Raw genomic sequence first — 16593 nt, forward strand, 5'->3', positions numbered from 1 at the left:
AATAAAGAAGCCAAAAATTGTTAATTTTAAAAAAGGACAAATCAACTAAAATACTTTCAATCTCTTTGTTTTGTCGAAGAGCCACCCAAAACAAACCATATTGAAAACACAAACATGGTAAAAATGTCATAGGCCAAAATCTGATTACTTTGGGTGGGTGAGATACAAAGGAAAGGTTGTTCTCCACAGGAGATGAAAGCTCAGATAGAACTTCCATCGCTACAGGTGGAAGCTCACAATAAACATATCGTTCAAACCTAATCTCAAACTCAACTGGAACCTTCTCTGCCAAAATTTAATTTCCACCAAATCAATGTTTGATAAGAGAACAACCAGCCTCTGCAACCATAACAGAAAATAACATTGAAGAAAAAGAAGTACAGCCTATATCTCCAACTGAAGATATAAAGCAATTCACATCAAAAGCTGTTGCTGACAACCAAATGTTCAATCTTTCCACATATCTGCAAACTCATCAGGCTCCAGAGGATTAGACATCTCATGCATTTTCCTCCTTGTCTTTGCTTTGACCTTCTTAGCAAACTTTCCAGACTTCTTCTTTTTCTCCAAAGCCCGAACCTCTCACAACCAACCAATGACAGATATAATTATTAGTAGAAAGCTAGAGAAATTCAAAGCATACATTAAAAATATATTGATTGGTACCTGATTTGGAGATACATAAAATGGATTCTCATATAATGTCGGGCCTCCAAAACTGCCACCAAATATTTTAATTGGATTCAAGCAGAACCGTGGACCGACCCAAACAAATAGTTTGCTCATAGGTTAAATGAATGTTAGAAATTGAAAGATCAAAAGATACATGAAGAACCTAGTTTTCAGACCTCAATCAATGTCATTTTATCAAGGCCTCCCCTTGGTAATTTGTCTGATTCATTATGATGAGTAGAAATCTGCAAGGGAATAAAGATGTAACATTCCTCAATAGGCATTAGCAACAGGTAGAAAATACTACAATATTGTCTCATGGAAAAATCAATATTATATAGTTGGAGAAAATGAGACCATATAATGTTCGAATTAAATAGGAGTATTGCGAACAACTAATAGTAACAATTGTCCTCTAATGACCATGTCATGAGTATAACACAAATGACTCAATCTAACTGTATATTGTCCAACAAAAACGGAGTATAACATCTATCGCAGGCATGCACAGGTCAAACCAAAATCCCCACTTGATTCGATCTTCACTGATCTGGTAAGACTGACCATAATTAAATGAATAAAGATGATCAATAAAATAAAACATTACATGCATCATAGTTTAACCTTTGAGCTTACAAAACAATACCATAACGGAACATATTAATGTATTTACAAATAAAATGTTTTACATCGGTAGTAGATAAAATTTAAACTCATTATAATGGTCAAATATCCTCCATCTTCAAAATTCCTGTGGTTAACCATTCTTTATATATTATCTAAGTCTTGTCAAAAACTAAAACTTCAAATTGAAATGTATAGATAAGTTGATAATTGAGTAATGTTTATAAGAAAGTAAAGGAGTAAAGGTTAAAAATGCTCGACCCAAACTTCACTTCAATCATTAACATGTGGCTAAAAAGAGCAATAAACATGTTTATAATAACAATGCATACACTTAATTTGTATAGAAATAGGCAGAAAAGATGCTCCTAACAATAATCTCCAGGATTTTTTAACCTTTGTCTTAATGCAAAAATAGTCTATGGTAATTCCGGAATACAGACACAAACCTGGTAATTCCGGAACCATATATGGTCATCAGCTATTGAGAAAACAAAAACATGATCATGGAAGGGCTTAGCCTTTCTATGGTCCTTTGGTACTTCAAATATCTAAACAAAAGGAAAGAAATAGTATATTAGAAATTATCAAATACAGTAAACAAACAACAGTATCAGAAATAGAGAGAACTGCACACAGAAAATATACATTAAACAGATATATGACATAAACTATGTAAAATAGATGGGCATAACAATAACATCAATTGAATTTTCATTGATCAGACATAATAAATTGAGAAAAAAATCGTAGGAAGATATATGACGACAAAAATGTAAGATTCCAATTAAATTGGTAGAAAGCACATGAAGCAGTTCTTAATTTGGCCGGAAATTCATGGTGTACAACATCACGAATCATAAAAATAAGATGAAATCATCAAGCTAACCTTTACCTTATATATGAAAGTGCACATATGAGAGTTATCAACATAAGTTTACAGAAATCCATCTTTCCTCGGATGGAACTAGATGGACAAAAACGAAAAAACTTACAACGAAAGAAACCAACAACACACCTGTAACAACATCTCCTTTAACAGTTTCCAATGTGCATCTTTTTCAAAATTTGCAGAAAACGTCAAAAGTGGACGAGAACCTTTTAGGTGATTTCCCATTAGCTTCAACTCCTCCATTGTATGAACTGAAAAAACAGGAGGAAAAAGGAAAATCACTAAAAGTGTATATAAAAAAATGGTCGAGATAGAGAGAGAAACACAAAAGACATAGTTCACTGGGAAGAATGACCAGTGATGCCTAGAGTATACAGACATCAGAACTCTAAATAATCAGAGCAAGCAAACTAGTGTTATATTAACATTACAATGATTGAATCGGAATATACTTGCACTGACTAAAAACTTTACAGATGGGCCACTGGGGCATTTGGCCATCCAGAGATAAAGATCTTTTGCTTTCCTGCACTGAAATTAATACATAAAAAATGAGAGAAGACACTAATAGAATATAACAAGTTGACCAGACTCAAACTCACGACTACAACATCTCATTGAAATAGCATCAACAGTTGTGACCAACAAAGAATTCCCCTACCCATTAGCATGCTTCAGGTTTTCCAAATAGCGCAAAAAAAAATTGCAAATACTAGTCTAGAGAACAGCACAACATATCAATCCTAAATTGAAGTAACACGGCACTGAAAAAACCTTGTGGCATATAAATAAAATACCTCAAAAAATAAACACGAAGAACAACTTTTGAGCTCAACAAGCTCATTAAGGGTGGCGCCTTTAGTTTCTTTTGATTCAACCTTGTTATCCTTCTTGCAATGCGGCAAAAGTGACACCAAGTTCAACATCAAATGTCGGTACCTACAAATTAATGGAAAACAATCACTCCACCCATGAATACCATAACAATATACAAAACCTAACTCACTATCCAAGGTTTCTCTGTCCTTAAACTTTGCAAATCAAGACACAAAATTAGCGTAATCCAAACTCGAAAAAGCAACAAAAACTGTAACTAAAAGTTATGGGGTGTGTATTAGGTTGTACCTGTAACTGATACGCCTAGAGCAAGTGACCAAAACCTTCTCTTTGTTCCTAAATATTGGTGAAGCAACATTATTGTCTTCTACTTCATCAGTGACTTGACTCGTATCCTTCCAACCCAAAAGGGTCCTCACCGGTCTCTCTGGAGCAGCATCTTCCTGTTTAGGATGTGCAACAACTCTACCACTCTCACTGCGCTTTCTCTTCTTCACCATTTTCTTCTTCAAAATCTGCAAAAACCAAGAACGACAATCACAAAAACAAAACAAAACAAAAAATTGCCAAACGACCCTTTAGCAAGGTGCCCGCCAGAGAATAAACGCACCTGGGGTGGGAAGAGATGATAGAAAAAACTGGAATGGGATTTCGCCGGTGGTGGCGACAAATGAATAAACGAATGAGTTGCAGCAATGGGGGCAAAAGGTTTTTCTACTTAGCAAAGGGACTACGCTTAAATTGGGCCTTTATTCCCGATGGGCCTTACGGAAAGCCCAAATATACGACTTTTAGGGTGATTCTGCTGCATCCACCACTACACCATGTTTCCTCCGCTTGCCCTTAGGTTAAAACTTTTTTTACTTTTATCATTTAGGATTTTTTAATTAATTTGAAAACCCTATTTTCCCTCATTATTTTCTCCGCGCGCCCCCACCCATCTCTCATACGGATTCCTCTCTTCTCCCTTTTCGTTTCACTTCATCTCGTTTCTTCTTCCTTTCCTTTCTTTTTCCTTTTCTCACTCATTTGTTTGGTTTGTTTTTTTCTTCATCCAGGTTGGTTTTCTTCACTGGTTTTCTTCAGCATTCTTTTGTAGCCTTGTTTGGTAGTTTAATTTATGGTGTATTATTACTTTTTGGCTTTGGATGTGTGCTATTTTGTCGTTCTTGTCCACTGTCTTTCTGCTGATTGTATTGTTGGTTGCTTGAACAGAGCCAAAACAGGTAGATCAATTCTGAAATTTCTTTTTCGAAAGACATTTAAAATGTTAAGTTAGACATTTAAAAATGTTAAGTTGTTCTTGGTATTTGCTAATTAAGTACAGGAATATAAATGATCAATTTAACTAAATGGTAAAAGGAGTTAGAATTAGTTGAAGGTTCTCGATGAGAAGCAGTGTGTTACTACTAAGGGGAATGTTCATGCTATTAAATCTGGATCATGATGGAATTCTAAGCTGGCAAAGAATAGTGGGAGGGTGGGAAAGAATAATGGAAAACAATCACTCCACCCATGAATACCATAACAATAAACAAAACCTAACTCACTATCCAAGGTTTCTCTGTCCTTAAACTTTGCAAATCAAGACACAAAATTAGAGTAATCCAAACTCGAAAAAGCAACAAAAACTGTAACTAAAAGTTATGGGGTGTGTATTAGGTTGTACCTGTAACTGATACGCCTAGAGCAAGTGACCAAAACCTTCTCTTTGTTCCTAAATATTGGTGAAGCAACGTTATTGTCTTCTACTTCATCAGTGACTTGACTCTTATCCTTCCAACCCAAAAGGGTCCTCACCGGTCTCTCTGGAGCAGCATCTTCCTGTTTAGGATGTGCAACAACTTGACCACTCTCACTGCGCTTCTCTTCTTCACATTTCTTCTTCAAAATCTGCAAAAACCAAGAACGACAATCACAAAAACAAAACAAAACAAAAAATTGCCAACGACCCTTTAGCAAGGTGCCCGCCAGAGAATAAACGCACCTGGGGTGGGAAGAGATGATAGAAAAACTGGAATGGGATTTCGCCGGTGGTGGCGACAAATGAATAAACGAATGAGTTGCAGCAATGGGGGCAAAAGGTTTTTCTACTTAGCAAAGGGACTACGCTTAAATTGGGCCTTTATTCCCGATGGGCCTTACGGAAAGCCCAAATATACGACTTTTAGGGTGATTCTGCATCCACCACTACACCATGTTTCCTCCGCTTGCCCTTAGGTTAAAACTTTTTTACTTTTATCATTTAGGATTTTTTTAATTAATTTGAAAACCCTATTTTCCCTCATTATTTTCTCCGCGCGCCCCCACCCATCTCTCACTACGGATTCCTCTCTTCTCCCTTTTCGTTTCACTTCATCTCGTTTCTTCTTCCTTTCCTTTCTTTTTCCTTTTCTCACTCATTTGTTTGGTTTGTTTTTTTCTTCATCCAGGTTGGTTTTCTTCACTGGTTTTCTTCAGCATTCTTTTGTAGCCTTGTTTGGTAGTTTAATTTATGGTGTATTATTACTTTTTGGCTTTGGATGTGTGCTATTTTGTCGTTCTTGTCCACTGTCTTTCTGCTGATTGTATTGTTGGTCGCTTGAACAGAGCCAAAACAGGTAGATCAATTCTGAAATTTCTTTTTCGAAAGACATTTAAAATGTTAAGTTAGACATTTAAAAATGTTAAGTTGTTCTTGGTATTTGCTAATTAAGTACAGGAATATAAATTATCAATTTAACTAAATGGTAAAAGGAAGTTAGAATTAGTTGAAGGTTCTCGATGAGAAGCAAGTGTGTTACTACTAAGGGGAATGTTCATGCTATTAAATCTGGATCATGATGGAATTCTAAGCTGGCAAAGAATAGTGGGAGGGTGGGAAAGAATAATGGAAAACAATCACTCCACCCATGAATACCATAACAATATACAAAACCTAACTCACTATCCAAGGTTTCTCTGTCCTTAAACTTTGCAAATCAAGACACAAAATTAGAGTAATCCAAACTCGAAAAAGCAACAAAAACTGTAACTAAAAGTTATGGGGTGTGTATTAGGTTGTACCTGTAACTGATACGCCTAGAGCAAGTGACCAAAACCTTCTCTTTGTTCCTAAATATTGGTGAAGCAACGTTATTGTCTTCTACTTCATCAGTGACTTGACTCTTATCCTTCCAACCCAAAAGGGTCCTCACCGGTCTCTCTGGAGCAGCATCTTCCTGTTTAGGATGTGCAACAACTTGACCACTCTCACTGCGCTTTCTCTTTCACCATTTTCTTCTTCAAAATCTGCAAAAACCAAGAACGACAATCACAAAAACAAAACAAAACAAAAAATTGCCAACGACCCTTTAGCAAGGTGCCCGCCAGAGAATAAACGCACCTGGGGTGGGAAGAGATGATAGAAAAACTGGAATGGGATTTCGCCTGGTGGTTGCGTCAAATGAATAAACGAATGAGTTGCAACAATGGGGGCAAAAGGTTTTCTTACTTAGCAAAGGGACTACGCTTAAATTGGGCCTTTATTCCCGATGGGCCTTACGGAAAGCCCAAATATACGACTTTTAGGGTGTTGCTGCATCCACCACTACACCATGTTTCCTCCGCTTGCCCTTAGGTTAAAACGTTTTTTACTTTTATCATTTAGGATTTTTTTAATTAATTTGAAAACCCTAATTTTTCGTCATTATTTGGCTCCGCGCGCCCCCACTCATCTCTCACACGGATTCCTCTCTTCTCCCTTTTCGTTTCACTTCATCTCGTTTCTTATTCCTTTCCTTTCTTTTTCCTTTTCTCACTCATTTGTTTGGTTTGTTTTTTTCTTCATCCAGGTTGGTTTTCTTCACTGGTTTTCTTCAGCATTCTTTTGTAGCCTTGTTTGGTAGTTTAATTTATGATGTATTATTACTTTTTGGCTTTGGATGTGTGCTATTTTGTCGTTCTTGTCCACTGTCTTTCTGCTGATTGTATTGTTGGTCGCTTGAACAGAGCCAAAACGGTAGATCAATTCTGAAATTTCTTTTTCGAAAGACAGTTAGCACACCCCTGTTCCAGATCAAAATTTTCGGAAGCCTGTGATGAGGTGTAGGTAGAAATTCGATGGGATGCACGAAGAAACACCTATCACCATGCATTTTTATCCCCATTCGTGTGCGTGTCTTGTTTGAGAACGTTCCGACGCATCTGTAGCACCGGAGAGAAGGATTTGTGGCAGAGCATCGTTCACGGTGGCTGGGTAAGAATTTTTTTTTGTGCATGAAGAAAAGCCCAAAAGGTGTTGTTTAATGCGTTCACGAGGCTCTCAATTCGAGTTTAAATTCTAATATAGAGAGTCTAATTTTTGTTCACTATAGAAGCGACACCCAAGTGGAAGAGTAAGAAGCATCATCCATAAGAGAATCTCAGCATAAGAGAAGGAAAATCCCTGATTGAAAAATGGAGGTAGAGACAGAGACTATGGTGGAGAAGAGGGAGATAATCAACAACGTGATGTGTCTTTTGACCGACCCAAATGGAACTCCCTTGGGCTCTCCCATGTACCTACCTCAGAATGCTGGCCCTCAACACCTCAATCAGATTGTTAATAAGCTTCAAAACAATGTAAGCAAGTCCCTTTATTCTTCTCAAATTCTATTTTACATTTTGTTTATTATTTATAACATTGAGCGATTATCTATGCTTTCATTTTAGGAAGAGAAGTTGTCGTATGCTTTCTATATATCAGATGAGGAGCTCATTGAACCACTTGAAACATACTTGCAGAAAAACAAAGGTTAGTCATGTTTGTTTACAATAAATTATTTCTTTTTCCTTCTTAATTCGTTGTAAATTCAATTATTTACTTGCTTTTAACACATTTTGAGAAAAAAAAATCCTCATCTTTCTAAAGAATTGATACAAAGAATTACGCACTTGTAATGATGTTTTTCTTTTCCTTTGCAATGTTACTTTAACACTATTCCAGTCTCGATGGACAAGGCTTTGCCTATAGTTTATCAACCTCAAGCTATTTTCCGGATTCGTCCTGTGAATCGTTGTTCTGCAACTATTTCTGGTATGTGAGACATATTGTGTATTTTCCCATTCGTAGTGGCACAATGTTGTATTGTGCTTGCTAAACTGTCAGAGACAACAGCGTGGTTTGGATGTTGATGATTATTGTAGCACAAGTTTGTGTTATTCTTTGAATTTTCTAGAATTCATATTTTTGCGGTTGTTTATATTTTTAGGTCATGCCGAAGCTGTACTTAGTGTTGCCTTCAGTCCCGATGGACGACAACTGGCAAGTGGTTCTGGTGATACCAGTGTTCGATTTTGGGACTTGACCACTCAGACACCATTGTACACTTGCAAAGGTTTGACATTTAAAAACGTTAAATTGTTCTTGGTATCTGCTAATTAAGTACAAGAATATAAATGATCAATTTAACTAAATGGTAAAAGGAGTTAGAATTTGTTGAAGGTTCTCGATGAGAAGCAGTGTGTTACTACTAAGGGGAATGTTCATGCTATTAAATCTGGATCATGATGGAATTCTAAGCTGGCAAAGAATAGTGGGAGGGTGGGGGTTATTGCAAAGGAATGAGAAAATAATAAGAGGGAAGGATAGGGACTGTGAAGGCTGAGAATTATAGTATTGGGAGAATTACAATGGTCTACTATGTTGTAAAGAGCTATTCTTTATCCTTCCTTATTAAATTAATATCAATTTCTATAGTTTCATAATGCTTCGACAATTTTAACGAGTCATATATAGCATTATAGTTGTTAACATTTTATGCAGGACACAAGAACTGGGTACTTTGTATTGCATGGTCACTGGATGGAAACTATCTTGTAAGTGGGAACAAGGCTGGTGAACTTATTTGTTGGGACCCTCAAACTGGAAAGTCATTAGGCAATCCACTAACTGTAATGATCTTTGATCACCAATACAAACATCCATTATAAAGTTTGTTTACTCTTTTCTTAAATTTTTTTCGTTTAAGTTTATTGATAGCATTGCAAACTTCCACTATTTGAAGATTCAAACAGAGAAACTTGATGCTTTGAACATTGAATAGTACATTGTCGTAGTGAAGTACATATTGAAAACAGTAGTGAGCAATGGAGCAATGGCTGCAGGAGCAACATTGATTTAGCTATAAGAATTACACAACTCTAGTTACACAGCTTCCCCCTTCTTTCCTTGCCCTAATTCCAAAAGTAAATAAAAGAACATCCTGCCTTATTCTAGGAGATGTTTTATATGAATTGTCATTTATTTATTATTAGTTACTGATAACACTCTAGATTTACATATTTTTCTCTATTAAAAATCATTTCTTAGATTTCTTTAGTTTTTAATTTCTTAGAATTAGATTAGTTTTATGTTTTTCTCTTAATTCTTTAGTTTTATAAAATTTTAGTTAAAAAGAGGTTTTTAAGTGTAATTTTTAGCTTTTGTTAATAATTAGGAAATTAGTATTTTTTTTAAATTCTTTCAATAAAAATGTTTTGTTTTAATTGCATAATTTTTCTTCTTTTTCTTAATTGTTGTTTGATTTTTTACAGATTGGGACAACATTTGGGGCATAATAGAAGTTGATTGAGAGGTGTTGAATTGAAATGAGCTGCTGGATTAAATTTGGGCCGCTGTTTTAGGCCACTGTTTTAACATTAAGCTGCTGCAAGTGAAATTGAAGGCAGCGCTGGCCTGCTACAATGGTGCTGCAATTGGAAGAGTGCTACTGATTGGATAATTGGGCTGCCAAATGCTGGTATGGACTTAAGTGAAACGGTGAGTTTCAATGGCGGCAGCTTTTGGGGGTCATTGCAGAGCAGCTCATTTGAGAAAATTTCATTCTCTCAAGCACATTCATTTGGAAGAGAGTAGAAACACTTAAGCTAGGGCTTGTGCGAGAGAAGAGAGAAGAAAAGCTCTCGCCACTTACCCAAAGAAGAACCTGACCGGTGAAGCTGAAGACGTGACCGGAGCGCGATCCTCGCCAGAGAAGAAGCTGACCGAAGCTTAAGTGGATCGGAGGGTTTGAAGAGCAAAGCTTTTGGAGACCGTTGGATCAAGGTGAAGCTCGAAGCGTCATAGCAAGGTTCCCCTCTTCCATTTTTCTTTTCCCCCTTCCTTTTCTCTTTTCGTTTTTGACCCTATATAAAGGCCTTCACCATGTAAATAGGGAGATATAGAGAACACTTCTTCATATACTTTTGAGATACATTTTCAGACGCTCTGTAGATTAGGGTTTTTACGCTTTTCTTAGAGTAGAGATATTGTTCTTGTTTCTGGATTTCGCTGAGACAATTGCGAGAGTGACAGTCGCGAGAATATTGGTGACTTCCAGTACAGTTGTAATCTTCTTTTCATATTAATAAAGTTCTATTTCGTATTCTCGTTTGTGTTGAGATTGTTCTGTGTTCTTGATTTCTGCCATTGTTATGTTTTGAGAAAATGATTTGGATTCTGATTCTCTGCAATTTTATGATTTCTTTCGGAATTAAATGTAGCATTTTTCATCGAGATGTCTTCTCGAGACAGAGAAAAGTCCAATGCATAAAAATTGATTCAAATTTGTGTTTCTTGAATTTGTTTGTGAATTTTAGATTGATGAATAGGCTAATGAACCTTGATTGGAAAAATGAGTGGAAAGAGTCAAATTAAAGTTCTGAAATATGAACTAGAATACCCTGGATTGGGATTCACATTATCATGATGTCTTCTTGAGAACTCTAAGCACTCTTTTATTCATATCAATGTACATTCACCTATGAAATCAATTCTGTCTTTGCTTTTGATAGTGATAGTTGAAGTTCAGTTTGAGTTTTGATGTTCCAGTTGTTTACTTTGAGTATTTTAGAATTTATGATCTGCTTTACTTCTGTTTCAGCCTTTACATTCTTGTTGATATGATGCTTTTCAATCTTGAGTTTTAAGTTCTTTTCAATTTGGTTTTATTTCTGATTTTGTTCCAGTTTTAGTATATAGGTTTTGTTTTGGATATAAATAGGTTTAATCTCTTCATCACTTTAGCTTAGGTTTTATTTCTTTATTTTCTTCCTTCTTTTATTTTAAAATAGATTATAGTTTCGCTTTTCTTAATTTTTTAATTTCTGTGTTTTCATTTTAAATGTCCCCACCTGTTTAGTAGTAGTTAGTAAGTAAATAATTAGTAAATAAATACAAGACTTAACTCTACATTTTAAAACTTAATTTTGTTGAGTCCTAGGATTGATATTCTGGTTGCCCTATGCTACATTAGTGGGGACCAGATTTTGTTCTGATTTTAGGCGACAAAAATCAGTTTAACAAATGGCGCCGTTGCCGGGGACTCGGCGAGTTAAGTCTTAGAGTGTTAGGTTAGTCTTGTTTAGGCTTGTTTTCTTGATTTTATTTCTGTTTTGTGTTCATATATGTTCCTTTTTAGTTTAGGATCTGTTTGTTTTGTTTTCATTTTTGTATATTAGGATCTGTTCTGCAGAGTAGAAATTGTGAATATAGCTTGTATAGATTTTCTTTTCTTTCAATTCTTTTGTTGAATTCTGTGATAGAGGCTTTATTGGTCTGATTGGTTTTTATCTTGTGAGCAATTGTTAAGCATGGATCACTCCTCTGCATATGGTAATTTCTCATTTCCTTATAATGCTCAACCACCAAGATTTGACATGTTTTATGAGCCTATTCCTGAGGTTTTTATGCAGCCAGCCAATCAAGCTTTCCAGCAGCAACCACCACATTGTTTTCAACCATATCATGAGCAACCACCCTTGCAAGTGCAGCAGCAGCTGCCACACGTATACTGGGACCAATATGCTGAACCAGAGCAGGAGAATTTCCTGTCGGAACAGCCATGGCAGCCATCTTTTTTCCATTATGATGCACCAGAGCAAGAGGAAATTCATTCAGAACAGCCATGGCAGCCACAATTCTGTGATCAATGGCAACAGGGGATTCCAGCGTATGAACTTCAAGGACTAACCAATCAAGTGGCTGAGTTAGTAGCTGTAGTCAACAAGTTGACTTGGAGAGTTGAAAAGGAGAAAGAGGCAGCAACCAATGAAGCACCACTGATGGTAGCTGCTACCCCAGAGTTTCAAGTGATTAAGTGTCCAACCACCTCTGTAATTGTATATGCTAATCCTTCTTTCACTGATTCAGATTCTGTTTTAATTTCTGTTAATGATAGTTCCAATTCTCTGATGAGTGGTGATTGTATGAATGCATCTGTTGATTCTGAATCTGTATATGATGAACTTTATGTTGGTGATGAGAGTACTGAACCTCATTCTGAAATTGATTGTATTGTTGATTTGAACTCTGATTTTAAAATTGAACCTGCTGAGCTTGAAGTACAAATTGATTTCAGAAAGTCCAAAGAGTATTTGAAAAAAATGAGGGAAGCTGCCAACCATGTTTTGGTGCTTCAGTACTATGAAATGGACTTTTATGCTGATGTATGTGATCCTAAAATTGATTTGACTACGTTTGATCAAATGCACTGGTTTTGACATTATTCCAGTTGATGATAGCTTCACAATAGGTGTTCATTTAGCTGCTGATTTGATAGATGCTAGTGAGGTCATTTTTTAGGAGCCAGTACAGGTTGATTTTAAATTTGAGCTTCCTATCTGTTTAGGTGAGGTACAAACTAGCTTTGATAATCTTATGGATGAGAAAACCTTGCCAGATATTCTTGCTGTTATACCTGATTGTACTGAAAAGCTGGATGAAATTTGTGTTGTAGAACATATTGATATTTCTGATGATTTTTATGATGTGTGCATTGGTCTGGACAACAATTTTGAGGATAACTTTATGGACTGTGTTGAGTTCACTATGGATTTTGTTGTTATTACTAAAGAAGAGCCAACACAGGTGTTGTTTAACCTTGAAATTCTAGTTGTCTTATCTGAGTTTCCTTTGCAGTCTAGCTCATTTGATTGCCTATGCATAGATCCTTTAGAGCCTGTTGTTAACACTGCAGTAGTTATTGATTCTAAGGTTCTTAGAGCACCATTTGAGATTGAATGTATCCATACCCCTACTGTTTGCACTGATAATATTTTTCCCACCTTTGATGCATTGGTTCTTCATGAGAATGATCTTGATTTCAGTTTTAATAAAGCTAAAATGTTTGATGATTCACTGATGAACATTGACTTTGATTTTGCCGTTGCAGCTGACATTACTAATATTGCCACTCATCCAAAGGAAGCTGCAGACACAAAGGAAGTGGTCATGAATGCAAGAGAAGGTATAAATATGCTCAAAGAGCCTGGAATTTGCAAAATCAACAGGAAAGGCATGAGGAGATCTGGTTGCTGCAGCTGAAGGCATTGAATGGAGAACTGATGATGCTAAAGCAGAGAGCTGGGAAGGAGCTAATGCACATCTTGGCTGACAATGGAGAAAATCCAATAAGCTCTTTCTTGTCCCTTCCTTTAAATAGTAGTTATAGGTCTTTTATAGTAGTTTACATAGCTTTAAGTAGCATAATAAATAGTAGGGTAGATAATATGTTGTTTTTCATAAAAATAAAAAGACTTAACTTTGATTTGTGGCCAATCTGAATAAGTTCTTTGCCTCTTTAGTTTTGTAGTTTTACTTTTAAGTCTTGTTTCTGTTCTTGTTCAATTGCTGTTTTTTTTTGTGTTTTTCAGTTTCTATTCTTGTACATATCTGTTGCTGTTTGATCTGAGTATGTTTTTGTTGATTAGAAAACCTTACTCACTCACACATTGAGGGCAATGTGCCTCTTAAGTGTGGGGGTGAGGGGTTGTAGTTAAAATTTTTGCTTTTACTTTGATAGATGTGTTTAGTATCTGTTTTAGCAATAAAATAGGGGTATTTTTTTCTGAACTGTTTTTCTCTTAGTTTAGGTCTGGTTTGGTTTATAAATCCCTAGAGTAGTTTACTATTCTTTCTTTAGTCTGTAAATACTTACTCTTGTTACTGATCTGTTTTAGTTTAGTTGTTAGTTTTGTTGATAATAGTTCTTAGGTCTTTTAAAGTTCATTCATTTTCTGGTTTATGTTGTTTTAGCTTAGGTTCTTTTGCTGTTTTTTAATCTGTTTTAGAACTTATTTTAGGTCCCTTTTCTTGGCTTATTTCTATTATTTTGTTTTCCTTATGCTAGTTTCTTGCTCTGTTTTAGTTCTTCATTAGTTTCTATTCTTCATTTTATTTTCATGCTTTGCTTCAAGTTTTAATTAGGATTCTTTTCATAATTTGGTTCTATTTTCTTTCTGCTACTGTTTTTAAAATTTTTCTGAATCTGTTTAGCTTTCTTTTTGTCAATTCTCTATTCTGGTTATATTGCATATGTCAGGTAGCTTATAGGAATAGTTTAGGTTTATCTTCTGTCAATATATTAGGTAGTTTAGGACTGATTCCAGGTTCCTTTTATTTCTCTAACCTTTGTTTCTATTCTTTTAGATTCTGTTTTATGCTTATCTTCATTCTTTGGTGATGTCATTCAAATTTTAGCTTTATTTCCTTAGATTAGAATTGTCAAGAGTAGACTTAGCTTTGGATTTGGGCAGAAGTAGTTCTAGCATTAATTTTTACAGTCTTTAGTTCATTTCAATTCAGTAATTTTTACATAGGATGAGTAGCAAGTCAGTTTTAACAAATTTTAAACCCTTGAGAGATTTTGGGCCAGTTTTTGTCTTTCTTGTGTGATAACATGCATGTTTAATTGTCATTCTGATTTTGCATTGATTCTTTGTGATGTGCTCGCTCTTGGTAACTTTAAATATGATCTAGGCATCCTTCATTTTTCCAGTTTAGCTTATCCATTTCATTCCTTACCATTGCACCTTATATTGAGCTTTAGTTTTTTTTTTATTTGCTTTTCATCCATTTCAAGCCATTTCCCCCAACCAATCATTCCTTAGAGACTTGTGAGATGTAGGGAGAAGTCTAGAACTTGGTGAGTGCATGAAAAAGAGTGAGGCCAGAAGTGAAAAAGAAAAAAAAAATGTGTTGAAAATAAATCTGGTTTGGTTGAAAAAGAAAGAAACAGGTTTGGAAATGAGAAAAATCAGAAAAAGAAATTGAAAAAGAGACCTGAAATGAATGAAATAGAAAGAGAACCAGAGAAAAAGAAAGAAAAAATCATCTGGCCAAAGTCTGAGAAAAATAGTATGTTCTGAGTTCTAGTTTTATCCCTTTTTCTTCACATTTCTCTACTCATTTCAGTTCCCATTCTTTTCTGTTTTTCCATTTCATTCCATGAACATTACAAGCCAATTAAAGACCTATTGATTTAGAGAAGCCTTGAGTCAAGCACTGTCATTTAGAGTCTTTTCAAAGTTGTGAATGGTAGTTGGCATGACATGATTGAGTGAAACATGATTACATACTGTATTTTGTTTGATTGATTGAAATATACTGTATTTTGTTAGGAATGTAAATCTAGAATCACAACTGATTTAACTGTCATTAGACAGTTTACTTTTTGTACATATATACTGCTGACTTCAATAAGAAAATTAATCGTTTTCTCTAAATCTTTTGTATCTCTGTTTTCATTGCCTATCTCTCTCGGTTCCGCTTTTCCAAAATATCTTCCTCTCTTCTCTGATAAGCTGCCACTCTAACAGTGGTATCAGAGCTTAGAGGTTTCGAATCTGGGAGGAGTAGTCAAGTAAAGAAACTCTGCAGCAAAATAGATTTTACGCTGAAGTATGGCAGGGATGATCCAAAGTAACCTACCGGTATTCGACGGAAAGAATTTCGAAGATTGGTGCGTAAAGATGGATGCTATATTGGGCTTCCATGAGATCGATGAAATTGTCAAAGATGGGTTTAAAGATCCTGCAAAGAATGCTACAGATGAAGAAAAGAAAGCGTATAAAGAGAACAAAAAATTAGACTGCAAAGCATGCATGATCTTGCATCAATGCATCTCGACGGCGATATTCCAAAAGGTGTCAAAGGCGACAACGACCAAAGAAACATGGGAGATCTTACAAGATGGGTACGGAACTGCTGGAAATATAAAGGAGATTAAGCTACAGTCACTACGGCGGTAGTATGAGCTCCTGAACATGGGGGAACAAGAAACCATTCAAGGGTACATCGGCAGGATCCAAGTAATTGTCAACGCAATGCGTGCATGCGACAAAGTTGTCAAGGACAAGAAGATAGTTCATAAGATCTTGCGTACGTTAACGCCCCACTATGACCACATTGTTGTGGCGATTGTAGAAAGTAGAGATTTGGAGAAAATGAAAGTCGAGGAGTTGCAAAACTCACTTGAAACTCACGAACAGAGACTGCTAGAAAGGAAAGCCGCAGAACAAGATGCAACACAGATCAGCCAAGCATTACAAGCCAAAATACAAAAGGGTCGTGGATTTGGTAGAGGAAGAGGCAGAATGCGAGGTGGTCGTGGAGGCCGAAACGGAGGAAGGTCCGCTAATAACCAAGATCAGAACAAAGATGACGTTAACTATGATCAAAAGGAAGGAAACTTCAGAGGAAGAGGTGGCAGAAGAAATGTCGACAAAAGAAACGTGCAATGTTTCACATGTAGTAAATTTGGCCATTATTCGTCTGAATGCTGGCATAATGAAAACACCAAGAAAGAGAA

General features: G+C 35.9%; 1 protein-coding gene across 1 annotated transcript; it reads right to left on the bottom strand.

Annotated features, from left to right (window-relative positions):
• Window positions 1-263: 263 nt before the first annotated feature.
• On the bottom strand, window positions 264-3540 carry LOC148200817 (ribosome biogenesis protein BRX1 homolog 1-like). The gene is made up of 8 exons (XM_088111791.1): window positions 3314-3540; window positions 2986-3127; window positions 2641-2719; window positions 2315-2439; window positions 1746-1847; window positions 850-917; window positions 667-766; window positions 264-579 (listed from the first exon to the last, which is right to left on the bottom strand). Exons 1-8 carry the CDS (start codon window positions 3523-3525, stop codon window positions 448-450), a joined length of 960 nt encoding a protein of 319 aa, XP_087967917.1. The 5' UTR covers window positions 3526-3540; the 3' UTR covers window positions 264-447.
• Between the last annotated feature and the right edge of the window lie 13053 nt (window positions 3541-16593).

Source organism: Vigna umbellata, chromosome 4 (assembly GCF_029865625.1).
Source record: "Vigna umbellata cultivar VRB3 chromosome 4, Vumbellata_1.0, whole genome shotgun sequence".
Lineage (NCBI taxonomy): Eukaryota > Viridiplantae > Streptophyta > Magnoliopsida > Fabales > Fabaceae > Vigna > Vigna umbellata.

What these genes read in the sequence shown, in the direction of transcription:
- LOC148200817 (XM_088111791.1), bottom strand. Translation starts at nt 3,525, where the DNA reads ATGGTGAAGAAGAGAAAGCGCAGTGAGAGTGGTAGAGTTGTTGCACAT. An exon ending in TCTAGGCGTATCAGTTACAG is followed by an intron (nt 3,128 to 3,313) that starts GTACAACCTAAT and finishes ATTAATTTGTAG; the next exon opens with GTACCGACATTTGATGTTGA. An exon ending in AAAGTTTTTAGTCAGTGCAA is followed by an intron (nt 2,440 to 2,640) that starts GTATATTCCGAT and finishes CTGTTTTTTCAG; the next exon opens with TTCATACAATGGAGGAGTTG.